At 50.1% G+C, this 26,879-nt stretch overlaps 3 protein-coding genes across 4 annotated transcripts in view; 2 read left to right on the top strand and 1 right to left on the bottom strand.

The window, feature by feature from the left end:
- The window catches only part of SNRNP200 (small nuclear ribonucleoprotein U5 subunit 200), a 28,026-nt gene extending 20,004 nt beyond the window's left edge, over positions 1-8,022 (top strand). The window contains exons 31-45 of the mRNA XM_014859119.3: positions 222-449; positions 803-994; positions 1,082-1,260; positions 1,468-1,619; positions 2,477-2,585; positions 3,407-3,515; positions 4,256-4,445; positions 4,543-4,707; positions 4,937-5,058; positions 5,332-5,475; positions 5,571-5,747; positions 6,034-6,194; positions 6,295-6,376; positions 7,383-7,475; positions 7,580-8,022. Coding sequence (XP_014714605.1) covers positions 222-449; positions 803-994; positions 1,082-1,260; positions 1,468-1,619; positions 2,477-2,585; positions 3,407-3,515; positions 4,256-4,445; positions 4,543-4,707; positions 4,937-5,058; positions 5,332-5,475; positions 5,571-5,747; positions 6,034-6,194; positions 6,295-6,376; positions 7,383-7,475; positions 7,580-7,723 — 2,247 coding nt within the window. The 3' untranslated portion in view covers positions 7,724-8,022. The remainder of the gene's footprint in view (positions 1-221; positions 450-802; positions 995-1,081; positions 1,261-1,467; positions 1,620-2,476; positions 2,586-3,406; positions 3,516-4,255; positions 4,446-4,542; positions 4,708-4,936; positions 5,059-5,331; positions 5,476-5,570; positions 5,748-6,033; positions 6,195-6,294; positions 6,377-7,382; positions 7,476-7,579) is intronic.
- Positions 8,023-10,131: 2,109 nt separating this feature from the next.
- CIAO1 (cytosolic iron-sulfur assembly component 1) lies at positions 10,132-14,621 on the bottom strand. The gene is made up of 7 exons (XM_014859118.3): positions 14,233-14,621; positions 13,536-13,684; positions 13,252-13,363; positions 13,049-13,137; positions 12,604-12,805; positions 11,852-11,939; positions 10,132-11,012 (listed from the first exon to the last, which is right to left on the bottom strand). The coding sequence occupies exons 1-7, from the start codon at positions 14,369-14,371 to the stop codon at positions 10,772-10,774; spliced, it is 1,020 nt and encodes a 339-aa protein (XP_014714604.3). The 5' UTR covers positions 14,372-14,621; the 3' UTR covers positions 10,132-10,771.
- On the top strand, positions 14,622-26,572 carry TMEM127 (transmembrane protein 127). 2 transcript variants are annotated; one of them, XM_014859117.3, is made up of 4 exons: positions 14,622-14,825; positions 15,236-15,553; positions 23,195-23,359; positions 24,143-26,572. In XM_014859117.3, the coding sequence occupies exons 2-4, from the start codon at positions 15,310-15,312 to the stop codon at positions 24,448-24,450; spliced, it is 717 nt and encodes a 238-aa protein (XP_014714603.1). In that variant the 5' UTR covers positions 14,622-14,825; positions 15,236-15,309; the 3' UTR covers positions 24,451-26,572. The 2 variants fall into 2 exon arrangements, with proteins under 2 accessions (XP_014714603.1, XP_070367816.1); XM_070511715.1 differs by lacking the exon at positions 15,236-15,553.
- The last annotated feature ends 307 nt before the right edge of the window (positions 26,573-26,879 follow it).

The following is a 26,879-nucleotide window of genomic DNA, read 5'->3' on the forward strand; positions in this document are numbered from 1 at the left end:
GGTCAACTGGGGCAAGACTGTTTGCTTTCCCTTGGTAGTTTCCTAAGTTTGTGTAGTAAAGAAAAGCACTCCCATCACTTAAAGGTTGGTGTGGGATTGTCAAGTAGCTTGAGATCTACAGATCAATAGGTCTCTTTGTTTGGATTCTCAGGTTTTTCTCATGATAAATGATGCCTGGCATAGCCTGATATTTTTCTGCCCTCCGTCTCCCTGCCTGCCAGGTTTACATGGACTGGTATGAGAAGTTCCAGGACAGGCTGAACAAGAAGGTGGTGCTCCTGACGGGGGAGACCAGCACGGACCTGAAGCTTCTGGGCAAAGGCAATATCATCATCAGCACCCCTGAGAAGTGGGACATCCTTTCCCGGCGGTGGAAGCAGCGCAAGAATGTCCAGAACATCAACCTGTTTGTGGTGGATGAGGTCCACCTTATCGGGGGCGAGAATGGGGTATGGCTTGATCTTGTGCACAGAAGAGGGTCTGTGACTGGCCAGGTGACCTGGCTTTGGGCTTTATGTTTGGGTCTGAGGCCAGAGATTAGGGGCTTCCTCCAAGAGGATTCTGGTTTTCGCCTAATTTCCAAAGGATGATGTGAGACTTGTGTGTAGTGCTCTTGGAAAATAGCATTGCTTCGTGGAGATTGGCTGCTATGTAGGAGGTGGAGCCAAAGACAGGAGAGCCCCCAGTTAGAAGGAAGAATTAGGAGATCATTCGAGCTTGTTGGGCCTATACATGAAGGGTAACTCAGGGCAGAGGATGGGGCACGTGGGCCTGTAGTTATTCCCTCCTCTGTCTTTCCAAGCCTGTCTTAGAAGTGATCTGCTCCCGTATGCGCTACATCTCCTCCCAGATTGAGCGACCCATTCGCATTGTGGCACTTAGCTCCTCGCTCTCAAATGCTAAGGATGTAGCCCACTGGCTTGGGTGCAGTGCCACCTCCACTTTCAACTTCCACCCTAACGTGCGTCCCGTACCCTTGGAGCTGCACATCCAGGTAGGACCCATTCCTCAGTCCTGTGTGGCCTCCTATGCACAGTACCAGGTCTTGTAACCTGTGTCTCTCTTCTTCTTCTGTCTTCAGGGCTTCAACATTAGCCATACACAGACTCGCCTGCTGTCCATGGCCAAGCCGGTATACCATGCTATCACCAAGCACTCTCCTAAGAAGCCTGTCATTGTTTTTGTTCCATCTCGCAAGCAGACCCGCCTCACTGCGATTGACATCCTCACCACATGTGCAGCAGACATCCAGCGGCAGAGGTGGGGTGGGGTGGGGTGGGGCCTGGCTTCTGGGGGTGGATGTGAGGGGGAGTTAGCTCAAGTGAGGTTGGCCTACCCTGAATGGTGTTCTGTTTCTGAGGGTGGGGGTTGGCCCCCATCTGGCTAGGGACTGGGCAACTGCAGTTTGAGGGGTATTTGCCAGGGACTGGAACTGCTCTGAGCTGAATCAGTGCTTGTGCCACCCAGGTTCTTGCACTGCACCGAGAAGGATCTGATCCCATACCTGGAGAAACTAAGTGACAGCACACTCAAGGAAACACTGTTGAATGGGGTGGGCTACCTGCATGAGGGGCTCAGCCCCATGGAGCGACGCCTAGTGGAACAGCTCTTCAGCTCAGGTAAAAAGTAACTTGTGGCACAGCGTGAGATTATATCCAAGGATATCACAGCTGCTATGTCTTAAACTTTAGGGTGTTGGTGGTATTTCTCTATAGCACAGTAGTCATTTTGAAAATACTTTTCTGATTATTTTATCTTTTATCTCATTTGATCTTCCCAATGACTTTGTGATATAGGTGGGACAAATATCACTACTTCTTAGGTGAGAAAACAGGCAGGCACATAAAAGATGTATTATTTCAGAACCTGGTTTTCTAGACCAGGACCTTTGGCCACTAGGACCTGGTTTTCCATGTTGTTAGACTTTAGAGATGTAGTAAATGGTAGAACCGTGAGCCTCCCTTGGGTGGTCGTGTTGACCCGTGGCATTTCATGTGGAGTATTATCATTTTGACACTGCTTGGTGGTGCTACAAGGGAGATGCTCCCGCCAGAATTACTTACTGTCACTCTTTGACCCTTGAATCTGTTGGGTTTGGGGCACACTCAGAGAGAGCTCGATTTTCCTGCCATGTACTGAGCCAGCCCATGGCTGACTTGGCATTAGCACTTTCCAGTCAGCAAGGCTGGTCTGTCAGGCAGGTGTCTAACCTTAGCTTTCCCTGGGTTTGGCATTCTGTTCCAGCATTACCTCGCTTCCTCTAGGATAGTCCCCCAAGCAGGGCAACAGTGGCATGGAGCCACCTCTTACATTTCCACATCAGTCCTCTTAGTCACCTTAGACCTTGTTCCTAGTAAGCTTTGCTCTGAGTTCTGAAATGTAGCACAAGATAAGCCCCTGCCTGCCCAGGAGACAGAAAATCCTGCCTCACCCAGGGAGCCCTGCACTCAGTCATCTTCTCCCCTCTGCTTCTCAGGGGCTATCCAGGTGGTGGTAGCTTCTCGGAGTCTCTGCTGGGGCATGAATGTGGCCGCCCACCTGGTGATCATCATGGATACTCAGTACTACAATGGCAAAATCCACGCGTGAGTCTAGCTGTGCTCTGCCTTAACGGGAACCTCCCTCCTAAAATGAACATATTGTCTGAAAATCCAGAAATTAGCTACTATGAAGAAAAGGTGTTAGGGAAGTAAACAGCTAGCCGAGATTCCACCACAGCCAGGTATTCGAGAGAGTTTTTAGTCTCAGGACCTGGGCTCACATCTGCTTTTATAGTCGTCCTCCCATATTTCAGCAAGTTGGAGAAGCAGGAAGTTTGAGCCAGAGGGAACCTTAGAGGTTACATGGTCAACCTGTTTATTTTACAGACTGGGGAAGTGACTTGGTCCAGGTCACATACCTTTGTGGTGACACGAAGTAGAAGGTTCGGTTTTTCTAGAAAAAGCTAGAATAATTTAACTCTTAAAAACAATTGTTTTTCCAAAATGCAGATTATTTTCAAATGAGTTTTTATATTATGGGCTTATTTTTAATGTCTGAACCTGCTTCTAGGTTTGGATTTAAGTTAGATGACTTGCTAACTCATGAAATACGCAGTTGTTAAGGTTAGGCAGCTTGACTTAGATATTTGATCCTTTAATCGGGGGTGATTTTGCTTTTGGCATTAGGTGGGTTTATAGCTTTGGTTCAAGGACCCAGAGCAACAAAGTGACGACTCTTACACTTGAAAATGACAGTGATGTATAGATAAGCAAGTGAAACTAGTGCCTAAGCACAGGTGCTCATAAACACAGAGTTTTGCTGCAATTCGCCCATATCTCCCAATATTTGCATTTTATCCGTGGACGTTTAGGGAGTACGGTCTCCGTGCTGACGCACCTTTGCCTCCTTTCCCCTCTCTCACCAGGTATGTGGATTACCCCATCTATGACGTGCTGCAGATGGTGGGGCATGCCAACCGCCCTTTGCAGGATGATGAGGGGCGCTGCGTTATCATGTGTCAGGGCTCCAAAAAGGTCAGTCCTGGCTTCTTGCACCACCTAGAGATCCTGGGTCTCCGAACAGATCTCACTTTTTTTTTTTTTTAAGCATTGGCACCTGGGCTATCAACTGTTGCCAATCTTTTTTTTTTTTTCTTCTTTATCTCCCCCAACCCCCCCTGTACACAGTTGTATATCTTAGTTGCAGGTCCTTCTAGTTGTGGGATGTGGGACACCGCCTCAACGTGGCCTGACAAGCAGTGCCATGTTCGCGCCCAGGATCTGAACCCTGGGCCGCTGCAGCGGAGCGGGCGAACTTAACCACTTGGCCACGGAGCCGGCCCCAGATCTCACTTTTGATAGATGTCTTCAGTTACTTTTTTGTGTTCTTTCAGTCAACTTCTGCCTCTCTTATTTTCCACATTGCTTTTGTAATAAGCCTCTCAGCCACATGGGATTTTGTATTGCTTCTCTGTTGACTCTATGTCTTGAGCTCCTCGCCTTCTGGCTGGTTCTGTCTTTCCTCATGCACTGCTCTGCCTGCGGGACGCGGTGTACCCTGATCCCACTTTAAAAATGACAGTGATGCCAGTGGGAACAAGATACACACCCAACATTCCAGGTCCAGACTACCTCACCTTGTCTCTGCACCTGGTTTCTTCTATTTGTGTGTTAGCTGTCACACAAGGGCCATCCCCTTTTAATTTGCCCTTGGCCCTTATTTGTGATTATGTTGTCATGAACTTTATTACTGTCTCCCCTCCCCTAATCCATAGGATTTCTTCAAAAAGTTCCTATATGAGCCATTGCCAGTAGAGTCTCATCTGGACCACTGTATGCATGACCACTTCAATGCTGAGATTGTCACCAAGACCATTGAGAATAAGCAGGACGCTGTGGACTACCTCACCTGGACCTTTCTGTACCGCCGCATGACACAGAACCCCAATTATTACAACCTGCAGGGTCAGTGGACTTTGGAGTACACACTATCCTTTTGTGGTTTTCACAGCCCTTGCTGGTCATCTCCCTGTGACTCCCCACTTACCTCTCACCTTCACAGGCATCTCCCATCGTCACCTGTCTGACCACCTGTCAGAGCTCGTGGAGCAGACCCTGAGTGACCTGGAGCAGTCCAAGTGCATCAGCATTGAGGATGAGATGGATGTGGCACCTCTGAACCTGGGCATGATTGCTGCCTATTATTATATCAACTATACCACCATTGGTAAGGGGCTGGCAGGGGCTAGGTTTGTGTCTGTGGGGAGCCTAAGCTAAAGGAATCTTACAGGGGTCTGCGGCCCATGGGGATGAGAGATGATGGGGATTCCAGAGCCCCCATGTTTGTCAGAGGGACATATTGCAGGGTGGAGCTAGGGTAGCCCAGGCAGTCTCCTCTCTGCTTCTTTCCTGCCTGCTTTTGACTCCTCCTAAATCTCCTCCTCGTTTTTTGTCAGAGCTCTTCAGCATGTCCCTGAATGCCAAGACCAAGGTGCGTGGGCTTATCGAGATCATCTCCAATGCAGCAGAGTATGAGAACATTCCCATCCGGCACCATGAAGACAACCTCCTGCGGCAGGTGTGGACGTCTGGGCTTCAGGAGAACATCCTTGGAGTTCAAATGTGGCCTGTGCCAAGAGCACGTGGTATCCCTGTCACCACAGGACAACCCCAACCCCCTCCCAACACCTCCATACCTCCCTCACCTCCACACACATCTCTACCCCCACCACCCACACCTCTCTGCATTTTGAAGGGTTGTTAGCCTTGGACAGGTGGTGCTGTTAGCCTGAGAGCTCATCTTAGGCAGGGTCACCTGTTAGTCACCAGCTGTTTTTCTTCCACTCTGCAGTTGGCTCAGAAGGTGCCCCACAAGCTGAATAACCCTAAGTTCAACGATCCGCACGTCAAGACCAACCTGCTTCTGCAGGCTCACCTGTCCCGCATGCAGCTGAGTGCTGAGCTGCAGTCAGATACAGAGGAAATCCTTAGCAAGGTATGGTGTGGGTGTGGGTATGGGGTGGAAGGGCCAGTGGTGGCCTATGAAGTAGTTCCAACCCTGCCTGTTTTTGCACTCCTGTCCCTGTGCAGGCAATCCGGCTCATCCAGGCCTGCGTAGATGTCCTCTCCAGCAATGGGTGGCTCAGTCCTGCTCTGGCAGCTATGGAACTGGCCCAGATGGTCACCCAAGCCATGTGGTCCAAGGACTCCTACCTGAAACAGCTGCCACACTTCACCTCAGAGCATATCAAACGTTGCACAGACAAGGTGAGCTGGGTCTGGACCTAGAGTGTTGAGTGGCTGAGCCTGAGAGCCGAGTGTCCTAGATTGGGGATGGCTTGTGGGAGGTGAGTCACAGTAAGGGAAAATTCTGGTTCCTCTGAAGGCGGAGGTGCTGTTGAGATACTGAGATGCTAGCGAGCCTGATGATTGTGGGCTGTGTTCTTTCTGGAGCCTTGTCTTCTAGTGAGGAAGTAAAAGTAGCAGCTGTTTGGAGCCAGTTTCATTTCCTCTTAGTATGTGTTTTCTTCTGACCTCTGAATACCCATTGCAGGGAGTGGAGAGTGTTTTCGACATCATGGAGATGGAGGACGAAGAACGAAATGCATTGCTTCAGTTGTCTGACAGCCAGATTGCGGATGTGGCCCGCTTCTGTAACCGCTACCCTAATATCGAGCTGTCTTACGAAGTGGTGGATAAGGACAGCATCCGCAGGTGAGCCGGAGAGGGGTCCCTTCTGGGTACAGCATGCTGGTGTGATTTGTGACCCCACTGCCACATCACTAATGTGCTGCCCTGCTTTTCTCCCCCACAGTGGTGGGCCAGTTGTGGTGCTGGTGCAGCTAGAGCGAGAGGAGGAAGTCACAGGCCCCGTGATTGCACCTCTCTTTCCACAGGTATGTCCTGCTAGCTGCCTTTACTTGTTGTTTACTTGAGACCCAGTTCATTGGCTAGAGTTGGGGTACAGGGGCACATTGTCTTCCTCTACTTCATATGTGGGACGCCACCACAGTGTGGCTGATGAGTTGTATAGGTCTGCACCCAGGATGTGAACCCCAACCCAGGAAGACTGGCATGGATGTTAACTCAGGGCTGATCTTCCTCACACACACACACACAAAACCATCCAGTTGATGGGAGAAAACATCAGTTCAGTTGTGCAGTATGTCTGTAACTGTGACTGTTTAGGATGCATTTGTCTGTAACCCTAAGTGGCCCCAGGACAGTTGGGCTTTTCTAGTTGGTGTTTTTTCTCTCTTGTTTCTCACTGTCACTTACTCTGCTTCCAGTTGCTTGGTTCTTTACCACCAGAAAGAAAATCTGATACGTGGGAGAATAATTGAAGGTTGAAAGCAGAAATTACATACACTATAATGTTTAATTTTACAAACTAGTTGTTTAATAGGCTCTGAGGAAAGAGCACTTTAAACTGGAATACTTGGGCTTTCTGAGAGTGGAGTGGGCAGTAGAGAGGAGTTCTTGATAGAGGCAAGGCCTACTTTGGATATTCTCTCCTGGCCTGTTAACATGTTTTTCTCATCTGGCATACATGCCTTTTACTTAAAAGGGTCTCTGAGGAATCCAACACTGCCAGGCCCCAAAGACTAGATCTCTAATAGTGAAAGCTTAGATTCAGTGGCAGGCACTAAATAGGAGAAGGTACTCTGGGATAAGGAGATGAACCAGAACCAACAAATGAGTTCATCTCCCTACTTAAAAACTGAGTTCATTTGAGACACCGTCGACAGTTGAAAATCTTAGTTATATCAAATTGCATTTCAGGAAGAAATTTTAGAAACCCTTCTATCTGGGTTTTGTTGTCCTACTTTTATGACCATTCTCATGGTCTCATTTGGCCATCAAGTTTTACATGCTGAAATTCTTGGCTTTTGGTCACTGCAGAAACGTGAAGAGGGCTGGTGGGTGGTGATTGGAGATGCCAAGTCCAATAGCCTCATCTCCATCAAGAGGCTGACCCTGCAGCAGAAGGCCAAGGTGAGTGTGTCCACTGGCCCCAGCATTTGTTCTGAGACGGGGGCAGAGTGAGAACTCTTGCCCTTGTGTCTGTGCTCACCCTGACTTCTGCCTGCTTTTTCTAGGTGAAGCTTGACTTTGTGGCCCCAGCCACTGGCGCCCACAACTACACTCTGTACTTCATGAGTGATGCTTACATGGGATGTGACCAGGAATACAAATTCAGCGTGGATGTGAAAGAAGCTGAGACAGACAGTGACTCGGATTGAGTCCAGAGGATTTACTCTCTCGTAGAGGAGTTGAACCTGCATTAGGAAGGTGCACAGGTCTGCGGGATCTCAGTTGTGAAAGACCAGGTCTGTTGGTGTGAGGTCTGGCTGGTCAGTGCAGGTGCTGTCCCACCCCACCTCCACTGCTTTTCCCTCTTGTTACCTTGCCATCCAAACTTTGGATCTTGTGTCTGCAGGTGTCATGTAGTTGTCAAGCATAAACTGTGCATAGCATTTTTAGGCATGTCGTTTGTAGTTCCTTTTGTCAGACATTCTAATAAAATAACTTGGAGAAACCATTTGTCTTTGCAATGATTCCAAATTATGTTTCCTTTCTTCAACCTAAGGCCTGTGGCCAAAAAGATTTGGGTTTTTTAGCCTTTGAACTTGGGTATAATAAACACTTGTAGAGGACAAGGCTGCTTTTTAGTTGGGCTGTCATCTGTAGCCATTGCAGTCAGTGTGGAGGAGGGAAAGTGTTCGGCAGCTTCTCTGCAGTCGGGCTCATTCCCTTGGTCCACCTCTATCTGTATATAATGCAGAGATCAGCACTATTGCAGGAACTAAGACTGAACTTTGGTAGAGAGCAACTTTCTCAAGATCCGCAGGGTCTCCTCCCATAAGGAGGCAGCACCAGAAGGGGGATTAAAATGCACCAGCTGAGTGTGGTAAACCAATTTTGCAATCCAGATCTACAAATTTTCCTCTTCAAATTCTTGCCTTCTGTGTTCTTTAGGAATATGCATACATTTGGAAGATAATTCTGAAGAATAATTTCATGAGGCCAGCAGTTTTCAAATGATTTGTTGGTCTTAGGACCCCTTTATACTACAAACAATTAAGGACCCCAAAGAGCTTTTATTATCTAGATTATATCCATTGATATTTACTATATTAAAAATTAAAACAATTTAAATGCATTTTAAAGAAACAGTAACTTAATTATGTTAACTTTTTATGAAAAATAACTTCCAAAACATCCAGGGAGAAGAGTGGTATTTTACATTTTGCAAATCTCTTTAATGTTTTGCTTAATAGAAGACAGTTGGAGTCTCACAGCTGCTTCTATAATCTCTTGAATATTGAGTTGAAGTAAAATTACGTAAAGCTGACTTCACACACATATGGAGCTGGAAAAGGGAGGAGCTTTTAAATAGACTTTTCAGGTAATTGTGGCTATTTGATACTACACTGAGACTCCACAAGTGGTCGTTTCTTACAGGCAGTGTGGAATCTGAAACCTTATCAATGAGCTTTTTGTATTCTGCTACATTAAAATCCACTGGTCTGTCTCACACTTGGAATGAGTCTCTTGCCCATGAATGATTTTGTAACATCTTGCATTAGTCATTTGGGAAATGTTGGTTCACTGAATTATGCAGACTTTCCAAATGCATGTATATCATCATACAAATCACATTTGTTAATATCACCACCAATCTCCTCAGAAAAGTCCACTCAGAAGATGTCAAGCTTATGGTGGCAATACAGGTTTTCAAAAACTCTAATTTTTGTTTGAAAGCTTTCATTTTATCATTGGCAACACTCAGTTTCCCTTGAAGTGAAAGACTCATTCCACTCGTTTTCCAGAAAATGTCTGCCAAATAGCCAAGTCTAAATATCATCGTTTGCTAGTTCTTTCAAGTAAAGATGGTATGCCATGAAGAACACAGCTAATTCAGTTGGCAACTCAATCGCACAACTTTTTTTCCTCAAGACAGCATTACTCCATCATTCAGCAGAAATGATGGATACATGCTTCCCATTGTCACAGGATCTTAGCAATCTCAAAGGTCAAGATTTAATACAATTTAATTTTATTAAGGATGTTAATTCTATCAAGGGCATTTCTAAGTGAAGTTGGCAATATTTTTACTGAGATCAAGGCAGTGACGACTACTAGTATTTGGTGCCACTGCCTTGATTGCTGCCAAGGTGCGAACGGCTGATCTCAGATGCCCCCGAGAGGCTCTCAGGACTTCCAGGGATCTGCAGACCACATTTTGAGAACCACTGCTCTAGGTACTGTCCCAGCTGTCTTTCCAAAATCTAAGGTCATGATTTCTGTGATGTGAAAACTTAGAGGGCTATTCCTAAAGCTGCAGCCTTCACTTGAAGTCGAAACCCATTTGGAAGGGAGTGTCAGAAGACAACTTGAGTGGGGCGGAAGAACTGATTGCCTACCACAACCTTTTCCCATTATCACTCCCCTAAGGAGCCTTGCTAGACATCTTTGTCCTACTCGCTCCCACCATGAAAATTTAATACCATGGTCATACTGTGTGTTTATGTACTGTGGTCCTTTAGAGTCCCACAAATTATTGTCTCCAAGATTTCTTCCCTTTACCCAAGAACCCAGTTTCATCCCCACTGACAATGTATGGCCTGTGGCCAATAATAACTCTCCCTTTTAGGGTTCATGTCCTTCCACATTTATTTTCCAGCATTCCCCAGTTGCCTTCACAGCATAATGGCACACAAGATACATGAGGGTTTCTAAGGGAAAGCAGAGGTGTCTCTTACTCTAAACCAGCCTACATTAAAAAGTTTCCTTCAATGTTGATTGAATGTCTTAAATACAAGGATTTACCCAGACAGTGGGAAGGCAGAACCTATTTCAGAAAAGACTCACTATGGAATTCTTTTAAACTGTGAATGTCCTTATAATATAAAACAGGATTTGGGACTCAGATGGATTATTTCTAAAAGCTTACAATTTCAGAAAGGTCTGAGATACACTCCTTCTACATATAGATGCAGTGATTATAAATAGTATATTCACTCTCCAAAATTTAACTGTGCCCTAAAGCAAGCAAAATCTGTGGCATAACTACAATGTGCTGATGTTCTGTAGCTCTTTACCAAGGGCCCTGTGTCAAAGGAGGGGAAGAGCGAGTGGTTCTGTGGCTCTGCCCTTCTACCCAAGTCTGAATGGAAGAGAGCCAAGTGCAACGAAGGTCAAGGATGCTCCCCCAGGTCCTCTCAAGGGCTGGAAAAGTCTTATGACATTTTCTGGGGAACCATGATGCTGTCCAAAGTTGAGGTGGCTCAGAGGCCTTCAGGCCGTTGATACTTCCAGAAGGCCACCTCCCCATCATCACTGCAGGAAGCCAGAAGCCCCCGCTCCTTGGGGTTCCAGGCCACACAGTTGACATCCTGGGAATGGGCCTGAGGCAAGTGGGCTGTCAGGGAGAAGGTGGGCTGCTGCGGATCTGAGCTGGGATCCTCCTCAAACACTCGGATGGCATCATCCCCACAAGCTGTAGCCAGGGCCCCTGTCAGCTGACACCTGGGAGGAACGCGTGCATCAATGTGTATGCAGGTGGCTCCTCCCTCCCCAACCTGGCAAATTAGGTAGAAGACACTGGTTCTACAGTTGCTGGCCTGCTCTCTTCCCAAACTTCAGGCCTCAGCTAAAAGCCTCTTACTGAAGAGCTTCCCTAAATAATATACAGCCATAAGCATGAGCCCCCTGAGTCTTCAAGTGCTGCCATCTAGGTTTTCCCCCAATATAATTAACCTAGAAAACTACATATGATTCTGAATTGCACTGTTCTCACTTAGCATAAACAGTTTCCCTTGTCACGAAGTATTCGTCACCATTTTTTTACACAGTGATATAGTAGGCCATTGAATTTTACCATCCTTAAGTCTGTTTTTTGTTATTCCCAAATGTTTGCTAATATAAAGTTTAGATGCACATCAACTTTTTTCATTATTTAGGATTATTTCCTATGCCTGACTCTCCTATATAAATAGTGTGGTTTTTCTAGACTGCATAAGGGTAGAGTCAGTGTTACCAAACCATAAAAAACCCAACCACGAAGCCACAGTTTGAATAATATTTCTGGATGGTATGGTGCTCTGTGAGCCCCAAAGGCAGGTGCTGCCCTCACAGCCTGGGATCTTCACGCAGGTGCAGGCCTGGGTTTAAGTCTGTTCCCTGCTCTTGTGAAGCCCAGACCTGCCAGCTCTAAGCCAGCATAGGAGTCGGGCCTGACTGAAGACATGAGGGTGGCTGCTCTCCATTCCCATGTACTCCCAAAGGTGGCAGAGAGCAGCACAGGGTCTTGCCTTCTCAAAATCTCTCCAAACTGGTGGGGGTGGGGGGGGAGATGGAGGTCTTACCAAGCGACGTCATAAATGGTCCTGGAGTGGAAGCCCGACAAGGTGCAGATACATTTCCAGCTGGGGTCAGAGCCGCTGCATGCCACCCCTGCACGACAGACTTCTCTTGAGCCTAACACGTGTCTGTGTCCTGGGCAGCTCAGGGGAGTAACTGCCCCACTGTAGAGGAGATCCTAACTTGTCCACCCTCGCCCCCACCTTCAATCATGAGTCTCATCTTCACGCCTCTGTCCCCATCCTTGCCCATCTGCCTTACACACTGGCCAGACTGGTATTTTTACAGCAGAATTCTGAGAAGGAAATGTCCCATTCCCTAAAAAACTTTTTGCTGCAGTCTATGTCTGACTAGCCTGCCTTTCAAGGCCACCCACCAGCAGCCCAACCCACCTTATTTGTCCCCAACCCCTTTAGACCCTATGCTCCATCTAAATGAATCACTGCTCCTGGCCTAAGTCTAGGCTTTCCCACCTTCACTGCCTTTGCTCACGCTGTTCTGTTTTCATTCAGAATTCTCTTCTTAGGTTCAATTCTTCTTGTGTTAAAATCCTACGCACCCTTTCACATTTGGATGAAATGGCCTCTCTTCCACACAGGCGTCCCTCATTCTTCCAGCACTCTCTCTGGAGCCCTCTTGTGACACATCTCCCTTTCTACCCCAATTTGCCGTGAATCATGTAGGTGTCTTGGCCCCTTAGTAGACTGTAAAGCTCATGAGAGATGAGTCTCCTTTAGCTCTCCAACTCGCCCCTCACCTTGCTCGTTGCCTGGTGGATACTGCCGCCAGATGCGCACAGTATGGTCATCACTGCAAGACGCCAGGCGCTGACCACTGGGATCAAAGGCCAAGCTCCACACAGTGGATTCGTGGCCCTCAAGGGTGGCACAGCACACCCAGTCATCCTCTTCCTCTCGGTAGAGCTTCACTGTGTCATCATAGCTGGCAGAGGCTAACAGCTGGGGGGGGAGGGAAAACACAGCACCTGTCTGTATGGCCCAGGAAGTGCCTGTGATTCCAGTATCTCTCCTTGCTAGAACAGGACAGTCCCAGAGGTCTGCTTTTATAAAGGGATTAATGTCCTTTGGTCACAGACAGAGATCCCTTTAAAAGTCAGGCTGAGGCTGAAAAGTGGAGGAAGGCTAGGCACAACCCTCCACACCAGAATTCCTTCCCACCAAGACACTTTGCCTGACTCTTACCTCCTGGTTCGGATGCCAAACCACATGCTTGACATCCTGTGTATGGGAGTTGAGGACACTGACACATTCATACTCATCTTCTTCATCAACTGTGGGAGAAAAAAGAAAGGAGCCCATGAGCTGATCCTGTAAGGGACTGAGGGACACAGAGGGCGATGTCCATCTGCTGGCTCCCAACTTTACCTGGAGGGACCCAGACTCACCTTCCCAGACCCACACACTCTTATCTCGGCTGCAGGTGGCAAGGAGGTTGCCAGATGGGGCCCAGGCCACTGATTTGACCTCATTTTCATGGCCCTCCAGAGTGGTTACACACTGTGAAAAGGTAAGACAGACAATAACAGCAGCTAAGACCCCTGGGGTCCTTTTCATGGGTACAGCCAAACTGGCCTGGGTTGGTTAAGGTTCCTGAACCAGCCCCGGTGGGGGTGGGGATGGGGATGGGGATGACACAGGCAGTGATCCTGGTCCCATCCAAGCTAGTTACCTCAAAGTCATCCTGGTTCTTCCTCCAAATGCAAGTGGTAGCATCAAAGCTAGCAGAGGCCAGGTAATTCCCGCAGGGGGACCAGGCCACCTTGCGCACAGTGCGCTGGTGGCCTTCAGAAAGGACGGATTTGCAGATCCAGCTGTCACCTAAAAACAGAGGACAGGCCAGGCTCTGGAGCTGGATGCACAAGAAGGTGCTGAAGCACTACTAACGTCATTCGATAACGGGGGCTAGTACTGGAGCCAAGCTGGGGGAAAACGCTCCAGCCTCATATTGAACAACATGCTTTTAGAAAGAGGTAACTGACTCCACTTCCTCTGGAGGCATCATTCTAAAACAAATCTGAGGAGTCACCCTCCTGATTTAAAACTGTCTATGGCTCCCAAATGCCCTCGGAATAAAATTCAAACTTGACCATCACGCAGCAAATTACTCTGCAGGCTACTTTCCTACCACCCTTCTCTCCTCATTTTCCTGTAGAAACTATCACAATTTCCTCAACAGTTCCAGCCTATCCATTGACGTTTTTGCTTCTAGCACTTGCCTACACTTTTGCCTGAAAAGTCTTTCTCAGAGCGGCCAACGTTCAACTGGAGGGCAGCCTCTCCCTCCTCTCCTTTGCCCGCCTGCCCCCCACACCATGCGCACGCGGAACCCTCGGCGGCAGGGGTCTCGCAGCGAGGCCAGGCCTGACCTTCTGTGCCCCAGATGCGGACTCTACGGTCGCCACCGCACGAGGCCAGCAGGGTTCCCGCGGGGTTCCAGGCCAGGAACCAGCAGCGAGAGTCCGGGTGCGCCGGGACACGGCCCAGCAGCACCAGCGAGTCCTTCATGGCGGCCTGGCGCAGGGTGTGGAGGAGCTAGGCAGAGTCAGCCGCGCCGACCGCGGGTGCCCCCACGCAGACCCCCGCGACGCTCCTCCGGCCTTCCGCTGCTGTCGAGTTCAGCCCCTTCCTCCCGGAGGCCCAGCTCGTGCGGGGAACTGAAGCGCCCGCTGATGTGGCCGCGCTGCCCTCTGGGAGTTGTAGTCGGCCTCCTAACCCACACCCAGCGGAAAGCATCTTGGGACCGCCTTGAACTACCAGTCCCGTGAGGCCCTGCGCTGTGACGCGACGGGGCGGGGAACCGGAGGATGCGGAGGTAGAGGTGGAGGAAGCCGGAAGTAGATCGGGGCCCGGTCGGTCCGGGCGTTGCGGGTTTGGGGCCTGGGATCACTCTGCCTGGGGCAGCTGAGGAGCCGGTGACGGGACGGAGCGGCGCCATCCCGGCCCTGAGGCCTGCTGACTGGTGAGGAACAGGAGTCAGTGTGGGGAGGGTCCTTTCTGGGCACAAGTCGCACCCCAGATCTGGTTCCCAGATGCCAGGTCCCCGATCCCCGCGGCCCAGCCTGTTCCTCCGCCCCTCGGCACCGGATGGCCGAGACCCCCGCTCTCTCCGCTACCAGTAGCCGATACCTCCGCCCCCCTCCCCCTCGAGTCTGCCTAGATCCCAGCCGGCCCCCAATCCTCTCCGAGTCCTCATCCCGCATCTCCGCAGCCCCGTTTCAAGGACCCCGTCCCCGCCCCCCCGAATCCCTGCAGCCCTCCAGTCTCTGTCGGCCCCAGGTCCCACCCCCAATCCTCCGGGGTCGGCCCTGACAGCACTGCGTTGTCCTCACCTGCCGCGAACCCAGCGCGTTGCTCTCCTCCCCGGGACAGGCAGGCTCTGTGCGCCCCGCGGAGGTCGGCGGCGACCAGCAGCGACCGCGGAGCAACGGCGGGCGGCGCCGGGTATGTACGCCCCCGGAGGCGCAGGGCTGCCCGGCGGGCGCCGGCGGAGGAGCCCGGGAGGCAGCGCTCTGCCCAAGCAGCCGGAGCGTAGCCTGGCCTCGGCGCTGCCAGGCGCCCTGTCTATCACGGCGCTGTGCACCGCCCTCGCCGAGCCTGCCTGGCTGCACATCCACGGTGGCACCTGTTCCCGCCAGGAGCTGGGGGTCTCCGACGTGCTGGGCTACGTGCACCCGGATCTGCTGAAAGGTGAGGGCGCTGCGCGCTGGCCCTCTTCCTTCTGTGCGACAGGGCCTCCTTGGCGGGGAGCAGGATGTAGTGCGGGCTGGAGCTGAGATAGCCGGGGGCAGGCACTTAGTTGAAGGAAACAGCCCCATTCCTGCCTGGTGTTCTTGCCCACCAGGTGGCTCTGTTTGGGGTCCGGCCTCTCATTAATTCTGATGTTATTCAGCCAAGCACCTACTCCTCACGCCACGCTAATCTGAACTGCTGCTATTTTAGGATTCTGCCGGAGGAAGGGCGCTGTATATCCAGAGAAGATAGGGGTGCTAGGCATCACAATTAGCTGTCCCCTTCTAGGCAGCCTGTGGGATATAGGAAGGTTTCTTTGGGGCAGCCTGATTGATAGAGAAAAGGGAACTTTTAATATGGCTAGATTTTAAGAGATATTTTCTAGTTCTATAGTAGTCGGATTTTCATTAGAGAAAAAGGGAGTCTATGTATGGCATTTTCTGTAACCAGCAGTCAGTTCCTTTGCCACCCTCGGTAAAACAATCGGAACGTGGCTCCTGGAGCCATTAGAGGTGTGCTGGACTGAGGTGAGGTTGCTTTGTTCATCGTTGTGCTTCCCACCCAGGTAGGCAGAGGAAAGGAGAAAAGGACTGTTCTCTTTACTGGACACAGGGGAGGCCAAGGCCTATAGGGGGGCCTGTCCCAGGGAGCCCCGAAGCTTATCATGCACAGCCCTGTCTCCAGTGATAAGGGCTGTGTGGTGTGAGGGCAGGACTGCACTGCCTGGCTTTTACCCAAAAAATTGTCAGCAGACCCCAGACAGCCCTTAGTAACAGCACAGTTCATCACTGCCAAGGTCTTTTGAACCAGTCTTGAAGGTCTTCATATTTTCTCCCTGTGCTACTCCCCAGCTGTGATGCCTTCCAGATGTTTAAAGCCCCACATAGCAGAAGCCCTTTCTGTTGGGTATCTTCACATTGCCTCTTTAAGGATTCAGGCCCTGGGATTTGGTAAAAAGGTCAAGTTCTCCTCTGTGCCTTGGATCATGTACCATTTCTGCAGGTCTAGGCTGAAAAGCCTTATCCTGTAGCCTAATGTTGTCTTTCTCGGAGAGTTCTCGTACTGTTTTGCGTCTCTCTGGAGTTTCTGAGGCTTTAGGATGATTTTGTAGAGAAACATTCTGGTTTGTCTCCAGGTTTCACTGTGATGATAGCCTTTTCTGGGTTGCCTCATTAAGACCAAATTATACACATGATGGAGGCCTTGGGACATGCCGCTTTTTCACTGGCGTGTAGCTGATGGCAGAAAGGCCATCAAGCTTGAGTTGAGTCTGGGTGGTTTTTCCCTCAGCGCATCCCCCGCCCTTGCTTTCTTTGAAGCACAGCTGCTACTTTTCCACCACTTCATCTAGACTTTATAGTTGATGCGCTGGTGTTTCAGTGTTTCAAGAGCTTGGTGTCTCCTACAAACTGGGAGAGAGTCCACGATGCTTCTCCCTTTCAGATCATGCTGGGGAGGCTCATAAAATTCGTGTGATGGAGGGAGAGGCAAGCTGATCCCATGTCCTTATTTCAGAGGTCCAGCAAGCTGTGTCTCAGAGAAGTGAAGTGCTCTCTCCAGGGCCACACAGCTGGGGGTGACACAGCTGAGTCTAGGTCACATCTGTTGACTCCAGTATAAAATGATGCTGTCGTTTTACAATGATGTTATGTTTCTTAACCTTTATTTTACTTCAGCTGTTATAAGGAATGAGCTCACAATGATACCACTTTAGTGTGCATTCTCATCAAAGGCGTGTAAAAATTAAAAATGAATTCTTGGTGCCGGTTCTCCTTTGTTCACATATATATTTATCCTTTCTGAGAAATTATTCAAGCCAGGTTTTGTCTTTTATAAAGCAGGTTGCCTTAACCTTTACATCATGTTTGCACATGTGTTTAGGGATCTTAATCCATGGATGGTTTCAACCTGCTTTCCTGTGGCCATCTCTTGGCCGTTGCAAGCTAGGAACACTTGCTGTCCATTAATAGGAGAGTTGACAGTGGTACCTCAAGAGCTGTCACAGAAGGGAAGAATCAGGAGGTCCCTGGTTGCTTCTCTGTACCTGTTGTTTTTTGGTACCCAGTGGGCCTTCAGACATATGCTATCCTGTGCGATTATGCCGATCCTCAGGACCTAACATGTCCTAGCGTGGAAGCCTGGCGTATTCCCCATCTCAGGAGGGAGCAGAGCTGTGGGGCACAGATCTGGTGCCTCTAGATGCATCCAGAGGGAGAACAGACACTGCCAGGTCTCTGCAGGTGATGGGGAGTGGGGCAGTGGGCAGGGCCAGCGGGCTTTGCAGTAGTGCCTTCCCATTTCTCAGCCCTCTGCCTGAGTGCCGGGCATTGTGCTAAGCACACTCCCTGCCTGGCTTAATTTCTCCTAAGCAATATCTCTACTTGGCAGACACTGTCATCAGCCCCACTTTACAAAGGTCTCAGGTTCAGGGAGGTCAGTTAACTTGCTCAGGGGCACACAGCTGATCTGTGTGGCATTGACTCCACTCTTACTACCACACCTTAGTGCGCTCTGTGTTTCTTTTTCCTTCTGTCAGAGCTGTCCAAGGCTTATTTCCCCATTTTAGTTGAGGTTTTTCCACAAGCCTAGCCAAAGCTGTGCTTTTTCAAGTTGGTGATCCTGAGGCAAAGCTACTCATCTCCCTCTGCCATTTGCAGAGCCCCAGAGCCTGTAGCAAATGCAGGCCAGCTCAAAAGATCCTGTCCTGAATTCTTCCACTCCCCAGGGGGTGCCTGCTTCTTACATAGCTCTTTGGCCTGGCCCAAGTCCAGAGACATCCTCAGACATTTAGTGGCCCCAAGAGGGGGAGCCCCAATCCCTCTCTGCCTCTCAAGTATGGCCAGCAAAGGGCAGCACTGACAACAGCCTCAGGAAGCATCTTTGGAGAATGAGGAAGTTTGGGATTTGAAGTCAGGTGAAGCATGATTGACAGCAAGCCACTGGAAGATCAAGGGCCTTCCAGGGAGGGCTGGTATGCCTGAAGGGTGGTGACTGAGGCACGTGGCACTTCCGCATCCTGTGGGGCCTGTCCTCAGAGGCAGCTCAGCCAAGACCATTGGTATCTGTGGTGAAGAACCAGCCGGGCAGTAGAGGGCCCTGTCGGAGTCCTATGGCAGAACCTATCTGGAAGCTAAAGAGTCACAGTGGGGACGATGAGCGCTGAGAAGGACTGGGGCTGTGGAAGTTCCTCTAATTCACAGAAACTCCACTGAGTGGGGGAAGGGAGGGGGGATGGGACAGAAGAAGGAAACTGGCCAGAAGCCACTTTAACCTTCCTGCCTGCAGCCTGTCTGGGTCAGGAGGCGGTGAGGCGATGGGCAGGTACACAGGAAGAGCCAGGGCCTTCAAAACAAATCCAGCCCAGTGACTCACCAATGACCCTGGGCAAAGTCAGTTTCTTGGGATCCTATTACACAGCAGCTGCCTTCTTCCCTGGTGACTGAAGGGGACAGTCAAGCAATACTTACCAAAATAAACAGGCCACAGCACAATTGGAGGATAGGATGTGCTTGCCGTCTTACCAGAGTGTAGTGGACTGCACCACTGGTTTGAATTTCAAATTAGGACCCTGCCCCAGGTGCCATTTCTCTCCACAAATAAAATAATACATACATAACATTTGAGAATTTTGTTTCTCTTTAGCAGCTCTCTCAAGGGAGCAGATATTCGTTGCCCTGCCTGTCATGCTGATGTCCGGCAGGGCAGGAGAGGAGGAGACATTGAGATCCTGCCCCCAGGAGAGTCAGCGCTGGGTTCTGAGTGTGTGTGGGATAGCCCTGGCTGTCCTCTCTGTGTGCTCCGAGACCCTCTGATGAAAGAGCGCCTAGGATGTGGGGCAGGCTTCTGGGGTGTCTATTAGCATCACTCCATGGAAGTTTACATTTGGTTTCCCCACCAAGCCTGAGGGTTTACTCACAGCTTTGGAGTCAAGAAAGGCAGTCACTTTGAAACAAAACCTGTTTGAATTTGGGGTCAAAAGCCCCTTCTCTGTATTGCGTCATCACTCTGGTGGGGCACATCCTTAGTCTGGCTCTAGTGGGCTCTTTCTCTGGCCCACATTGACTGATGTGTGGATGAGGGAGTCTCGGTGCAAGGAGGAAAGGCACACCATGGGTGACACTGCTGTGGCCCAGCTGAAACAGCCCCATGCAAAGGTAGTGGGGCAGTAACAGTACAAGTGGCTGCTCATTTGTGGCCCAGTTGAGTTGACTCTCCCCATGTGCCCCTTGTAGAAGGGTCAGGTGTTACTGCTTTCATTTGATAGATGAGAGGGCAGAGGCCAAGGGCAATTAAGTGACTTGCTCAAGGTAACGTAGTCTGTGGTAGGTCTAAGATTTGATGCCAAGTCTGGTGCCTTTCTGGTGTCCCCCCTGTTTCTAAGAGCCAGATTCTGATGCCTGCAGAAACTTAGACCACACCAAGCAGGTTTTGCCCAGTAATTCCCAGTATGAGCCCTTTTCATCGCTTAATGACCTAAAACTTTTGCCTAAAAGATTTCATGCTTCCAGCTGTTCCCTTGGTGAGCTCAGCAGCTGCTGGCTCTGAGGGTGGCTCTGACAGCATTCGTATTAGCTTTTGACCCTTCATTCAAGTACACCTCTTCAGAATTTGATTGATTATCTCCATCAGGGAAAAATAAAATAGCTAACTCTGGTGCTTGGTAATTCCTAGCATCATGATGCAAGGGAGCCTGACCCAAGTTTGGGGTCTGGCTCTGTGCTGTGTGACCTGGAGGAAGTCACTTAACCTCCAGGAGCCTCCGATTTCTCATCTGAGCTGTGTGATGAAGCCCCCGGAGCGGAGTGAGGCTTGACTAAAATAACATTTGACCCATCTGCGTGCACAGGCTATTCTGGAGGGGTACAAAAGAAACTGCCAACAATGATTGTCTCTTAAGAAGGGTGGTTGGACATCTGGAAGGGGAAGGACGTCCTCTCTGAAGCTTTGTATCATATGCAAGTCTTTATTATTCAAATAAGTGTATTATGAAACATCAGACACATAGTGTATATGAAAGATGTACTTTTTTTTTTTTTTTTAAGATTTTATTTTTTTCTTTTTCTCCCCAAAGCCCCCCGGTACATAGTTGTGTATTCTTCGTTGTGGGTCCTTCTAGTTGTGGCATGTGGGACGCTGCCTCAGCGTGGTCTGATGAGCAGTGCCATGTCCGCGCCCAGGATTCGAACCAACGAAACACTGGGCCGCCTGCAGCGGAGCGCGCGAACTTAACCACTCGGCCACGGGGCCAGCCCCGAAAGATGTACATTTTTAAGGATGCTAATAGAATGGAAATCTTGTACTCACAGTGCAGCTGAAGAAAGTATCTTTGAAGCCCTCATGCAGTACTTTTTTCAGTTAAAACTGAGTTGATTTTTCAGAACCACAATTAAAGCACCGCCCCAGTGCCTGGCCACCGTGAGTAACGCGGGTGGAATCTGCACACAGCCTGCTGCAGAGTGCACTGTGATGTAAGCCCTCACGCTCTGCTGCTCCCAGGTTATTCTTGCAAGCACTAAAAGAACACTTTCGTCCTGCCCCGTCCCTGCTACATGCCATGTGGACATCAAGAAGAACTATCACAGAGAGCTTTTAGCAATATTCAAAATAAAGTCAGGAGACAGCCCCCGTCTTTGGGAGCCCCGTGGGTTTCTAGACTCTTTCAGGTGCCCAGTGCTGTCTGAGGCTGGGCAGGGCCGGGTTCAGTGAAGGCTGGTCTTGGTTGCTGGCAGAGCTAAAGCACAGGCAAGCCTCCTGGCTGTACGCTTTCACCCAGGCTGGATGATTGGGCCCAAAACGGTCAGTTGACAAGAGAGTGACAGAGAGCAGCTCTGAGGGCAGCATAGTGGTTGACTTGAAGCCAGACTGAAGCATATGAGTCTTGTGCGGGCTCAGCCAACATCTGCCTGGTGAATTCGGAGCCTGAGGCAGGGAATGCATGCTGTCACAAAGGCCCAGGGCCTCTTGATGTCTGGTTCTTTGGTGTGCGAGGCCGGGCCCTCTGCCCAAGACCCCATGATGCCAATGTCTGTTGGTTTGAGTCTGCTTTGTGGGGTCCAGGTCCCCCCTCCCCAGGTTCTTGGACCCACCTTCCCCTGGGTCCAGGATCAGTGTTTCTTGGAGTGTAAGGCTTGAGCCACCTGCGTGGAAATTAACTGGGCTGCTTGTTAAAATCCAGATTCTTAGACTCTGCTCCAGACTGAGAGCTTAGAATCTCTGGGGCCTGGAAACATGCTTTCAACCAGCACCCCAGTGATTCTGGATGTGCACTAGAGAGAGATGTCTACCATCCCACAGCCTCTCAGCCTGAGATCAAGACTCAGGGAAGGAGCCTATGGTCTAACTCTTGCCAGCCCTTTCCAAATTTTCCTAAATCACTTGGTGACCAATGGCCTAAATGAAAGAAGAGCTTGCCACTGGCTGGAAGAGAGGAAGGAGAGGAAGTTAAGGCCCGTTGCCTACTTTTTATTAAAGCTTGAAGTGGTTTCTTTTTGGATCAGCCTTTATTCTGTCTCTGTGTTTCTGGGAACTATGGCAGTTTGCATAGATATCAGAGGGAACTGACAGTGTTGTTTAGATGAAATTTTAAAAAAACAAAAATGGTATTAAGTCCTAGAAGGAAATATAGGTTGCTCTAGGTATCGGGTGTACAGTTGTTGTCCTGGGACCTCCCTTCACCATGACCCTGGGGACTCTTTGAATGTTGAGTGCCCTGTTTGAGCATCTTCCTTTCCCTTGCTTGACTCCCTCATTTTGGTAGAACACACACCCCTTAATGGCTTTGCCCTCATTTTAGAAGGTATTTGGTGCTGTCAATTTCCGAGCCTTTCAGGCTTTTCTGGTGTAAATCTAGTTGCTTCTTCGCTTTTCCTACTTCTCGCGTACACTTCAGCGTCTCTAGTCTGTTAAGTCAGTTCTAAGTAGTTCTAAGTCCCTTTACTTTCCAGTTTCCAGAATTTTGTTTTGCTTTTCTCCTCTTGGTATGGGTTATGCCTTAAAATTTTTTTTTCTTTGGTTTTCGTAGAGTTTAGGTAGGGAGCAAAAATAAATGTGAAGGTCCAGTCTGCCACCTTTCCTAATTTAGTTAGTACTCTCTTGTAATTACACATTTCTCTAAACTGCTTCAGCTTCTTTTTGAACACAAAGTGAATGAATGAGTGACTGGATAGAGAATTGGCGTTAATCAGCCTCTGCCCTTAGCCTCTTTGGCTGCCTCAGCTCAGAAGTCAATGGACTTTTTCTGCTAGCCCAAAGCATGCTTTAGCAAAATGGGTTAACATGTTGGATTGATCGTCAGGGTCTTTAAAAATGGTTAGAAGAGTGTGGCAAGTACAATGAAGTGGAATCGTGTACTTAGAGTTGTCTTGTTTGGAAGGGAAGAAGGACTTGAGGCACGTGGGAGCAACCACCCAGGGTTCCTGTCTGCTAATACGGAGGCTGTTCCACCTCCTCCTGCAGCTGGGAGCAGGAGCTAAGACTGCTCCCTCCGGGCCTCCCTGGCTCCCTAGGACTGTGGCAGAGGGAGACAAACTTCTCCCAGGTGAGGACTTCCTACACTAGGCTGTTGCTTGAGGCCCTGAAGATTTGGTTCTCCCTATACAGATTTCTGCATGAATCCTCAGACAGTACTGCTCCTGCGGGTCATTGCTGCCTTCTGCTTCCTGGGCATCCTGTGTAGTCTCTCCGCGTTCCTTCTGGATGTCTTTGGGCCCAAGCACCCAGCCCTGAAGATCACCCGTCGCTATGCCTTCGCCCACATCCTCACAGGTAAACCCGGGCCTGCTCTCAATGGGGGAGGAACTACCCCAGGGTCGGGGTATCCTGCCTGGATTTGCAGTTGGGGATGAAGGCGTTTCTATGAGCAGACACTGTTCCAGATGCTCGTTTCAGCTCTAGCCTTTCACAGAGCATTGGGGCGTGATAGCAGCTTGCTTCCGTCATTTGCATGTACGCCTGCCAGGACCACAAACCCACTTGGCCCAGCTGTAGGGAGGGAATATTGTTAGAAGTGCACAAGAAATCTCATGGCTCTCTAAGAACTGGATTTGAAGATCAGCCGGGCTCGTGGGTCCTGGAACGAGCAAGGAAGGAACCAGAGTATCTCACTGTATCTCCCCTGGAAAGCCTGCTGTCAGTGGATTCTCTCTCCTCCCCCTTCCTCTTTCCCTGCAGACCAGTCGTCTTTGCTTGTACATGGCTTCTCTCCTCGCTCAGGACTGGGCGGGTGTGTTGATTTGACTACGGTGGTGCCAACTGTCCTCCCAAACTGCATGACCTTGTCTCTTCCTTTCAAGCACCCCTGACTTCTAGCAGCCCAATTCCAGATTCTTAAGACAGACAGAATCTGCCTGGCCCAGACAGGGTCAGGTATCCGTCCCCAGCCCCAGCCTGAGAATCCTATGGCCAAGAGAGCTCCCCCTTGCAGGGCCTGGGGCCAGGCAGGTTCTCTGAGAATGGGGTTTGAGTAGCGAGGCTGCAATTGGTTCCTTAAGCATCCCGGCTGCAGGGTGCCTGCTAACCCCCTTTTTGTGTTGTTCCTCTGTCCCCCAGTCCTGCAGTGTGCCACTGTCATCGGTTTTTCTTACTGGGCTTCCGAACTCATCCTGGCCCAGCAACAGCAACATAAGAAGTACCATGGTTCCCAGGTTTATGTCACCTTTGCTGTTAGCTTCTACCTGGTGGCAGGAGCTGGCGGAGCCTCAATCCTGGCTACAGCAGCCAACCTCCTGCGCCACTACCCCACGGAGGAAGAGGAGCAGGCGCTGGAGCTGCTGTCCGAGATGGAGGAGAATGAGCCCTACCCAGCAGAGTATGAAGTCATCAACCAATTCCAGCCACCTCCGGCCTACACACCCTAATGCCAGCCTGGGCTTTCTTCCTCTGCAACCCCTCCCCCACTCTGCAGCGCCTCTCACACCCTGAGGAGCTCCTTTCCCCAGCAGGCCTCACTGGTAGGATCCTGACCATCTTCACCAAACCTTCCCCAGGAGAGACTCTGCCTTTAGGGTTGTTCATGATCCCTGCTCTCGAAACCTGGGATTCACCGATTTTATATAATGCACTGTTTCCCCTCTTGCCACCTTCCCCTCCCTTCACAGTCACTACATTACCAACCAGGGATGGTCTTACGAGTTTTCTCCCTTCATTGAGACCAGGACTTTCCTTGGGGAGCTGCTGACAGTGGACAGTCCCAGATAGAAGAAGTGTCAACAGGGCCCAAGGGAACAGGGACTGTGCCCTGCAGGCATGCTTCATAATAGTCACCGTGTGTTCCACAGCTGTGGCTCTGGGCTGACCCCGGCCCCCCCCCATTCCTTCTTGGAGTGCCGAGTACCAGGCCGCGCACTCTGTGGAATTCTCTGCACTTTAGTCTTTGGACTTCCCATCGAGTGTGTTCTGGTTTTACGGGGAGAAGGAATTGCTGCTGGGAGGCAGAGCTGGTGCTCTTCCCATCCTGCCCTTGCTTGGGTGTCTGGAGCCCAGGCAAGGAGAGCAGCACCTGGTGCCCATAAAGGATCAGAGTGAAGGGGGCTGAATCTCCCCAGCCCCTTCACCTTTTAAAATGTGAGTGGTTTTAAAAGGAAAAAAAAACAACCAAGCAACAGCAACAATATTCTCTTTTTAAACTAGCGACAAGACTGTTGTCATTTTTCAGATATTTATCCTGTTCCCTTTGGCTCTGCAGTGTTTTGGGCCGCAGCTCCTTCCAGCCCATGGTAGTTCTTCCCTGAATCTCTCCCTGCAGAATGCAGCCCTATCCCCTTGCTCCCTCCCTCCCAGTGACCACGGCTCCCTGGGGCCTTCCTGTGGAACCCAGAGCCCTGTCAGCCCAAGGGGCTGAGGACTGTTGCCTGGCTGGCTGGCCAGCGTGGTGCTCCTCAGGACTGTGGCACTGAGATGTAACCTGGCCTCCGTGCAGGAACAGGGGCCACAGCAGGGCGGGAAACCCACCACTCTCCACATAGGAACCCCAACCAGTGGGGCCCCATTGCGTGAGGTGTCAGAACCACCCTGTCAGACTAGTGGACCTGCCTGTGTCCCTCAGGCTCAGTGTGTCCCCTAGACCATGACTTGGGGCAACAGCTTGCTGCATGCCCCTTTCCCCTTCTTGAATGTACTCTGGTCTTGCAGTGTGCTACTGGCTCTTTCTTGCCTAGCCATCACTCTGGCTATCCTGTTTACCACATGTGTGGCTCTGGATCTGGCTGAATTTTCTGCCCTGACATCTGGGGCATAAAGAGGGAAAACTTGAGACGTTCAGTGTGGATCCAGATGGCCAAGTTTCTTTGGAATCAGTGTCCAGTGCTGGGTTGAAAAGCAGATGGATCCCAGTCTCCTCCCCCAGGTGATAGAGCAAGACTGGAGAATGGACATCACTGTTGAACTGTGGCTAGAAAGCGACTGTCATTTCCCTTGTCCTTCTTTGGCACACTGCCTGGGGATGTCTGGACAGATAGGTGTGTGGGTAGTGAAGAGCATATCCACACATGAGTGAGCGGCTGCCTGGAGTTCATTGTTATGCCAAAGTGTGTCCCATGCTGACTCTCACACTCTTCCAGACTCTCTTCTTAGGCAAGAAAGACTGCCATATGATACCTGAGCACAAAGCCAAGGAGCTAAATTAAGTCTTGTCTTTCTGTAAAGCCTGAGTTTGTCTATGTGAGATTTCCAGGGTGTGGTCAGCTCTCTCTGACCATGGGTGTCTGAGCGGGCAGACCAGGAGACCGGGCACTGAACAAGCATGCCATGTGACCGGTCATCTCATGAGGACCCGGACGTGACCCTGTGGGCCGTTCCACATGATTTGGAGCCTGGTTTTTATTAGCTTCCCATGCCTCTGGCCTTTCTTTCTCTTTTCCCCTGCCATCCTGACACTGATAGTTTGTCATATAAATTCCCCTGGTTGTGTTTTTTTTTCTAGAAAAAAAATTAAAAAGCAAAACAAAACAAAAAACCAGAAACCACAAATAAGAATGTAAATGCCAATGGCTCCCTGTCGTTTTTTTGTTGCAGTTTCCCTGATTTGGTTTGTTCCCTTCCTCTTAGAGAAGCAGGAGAAAATGATGAAGTATGTAATTTTAAAAAAAGTTAGAAGGGACTTGCATGTGCCTACTCCATGCAAGGCATTCCCACCTGTACGATCCTCCTAATCCTGACCACTTCCACACCAAGGGCCACAGCTAGGAGCCATGGACGCCTCCTGCCCAGGCCTTTGACCTCACCCTGAGCTCCTCTCTCTACATCTGCTGGTTAGCTGCAGAAAAGAGAGCTGCTTCGGAGCACTAGC

This window comes from Equus asinus, chromosome 6 (assembly GCF_041296235.1).
Source record: "Equus asinus isolate D_3611 breed Donkey chromosome 6, EquAss-T2T_v2, whole genome shotgun sequence".
Classification (NCBI taxonomy): Eukaryota; Metazoa; Chordata; class Mammalia; order Perissodactyla; family Equidae; genus Equus; species Equus asinus.

Excerpts from the sequence above, each read along its gene's own strand:
- TMEM127 (XM_014859117.3), top strand. The coding sequence starts at position 15,310 with ATGTACGCCCCCGGAGGCGCAGGGCTGCCCGGCGGGCGCCGGCGGAGG. Across the intron at positions 15,554-23,194 it reads GCACCCGGATCTGCTGAAAG|ATTTCTGCATGAATCCTCAG; the intron begins GTGAGGGCGCTG and ends CTCCCTATACAG. Across the intron at positions 23,360-24,142 it reads CTTCGCCCACATCCTCACAG|TCCTGCAGTGTGCCACTGTC; the intron begins GTAAACCCGGGC and ends TCTGTCCCCCAG.
- CIAO1 (XM_014859118.3), bottom strand. The coding sequence starts at position 14,371 with ATGAAGGACTCGCTGGTGCTGCTGGGCCGTGTCCCGGCGCACCCGGAC. Across the intron at positions 13,364-13,535 it reads AGAACCAGGATGACTTTGAG|TGTGTAACCACTCTGGAGGG; the intron begins GTAACTAGCTTG and ends ACCTTTTCACAG. Across the intron at positions 13,138-13,251 it reads GAGTGTGTGGGTCTGGGAAG|TTGATGAAGAAGATGAGTAT; the intron begins GTGAGTCTGGGT and ends TTTCTCCCACAG.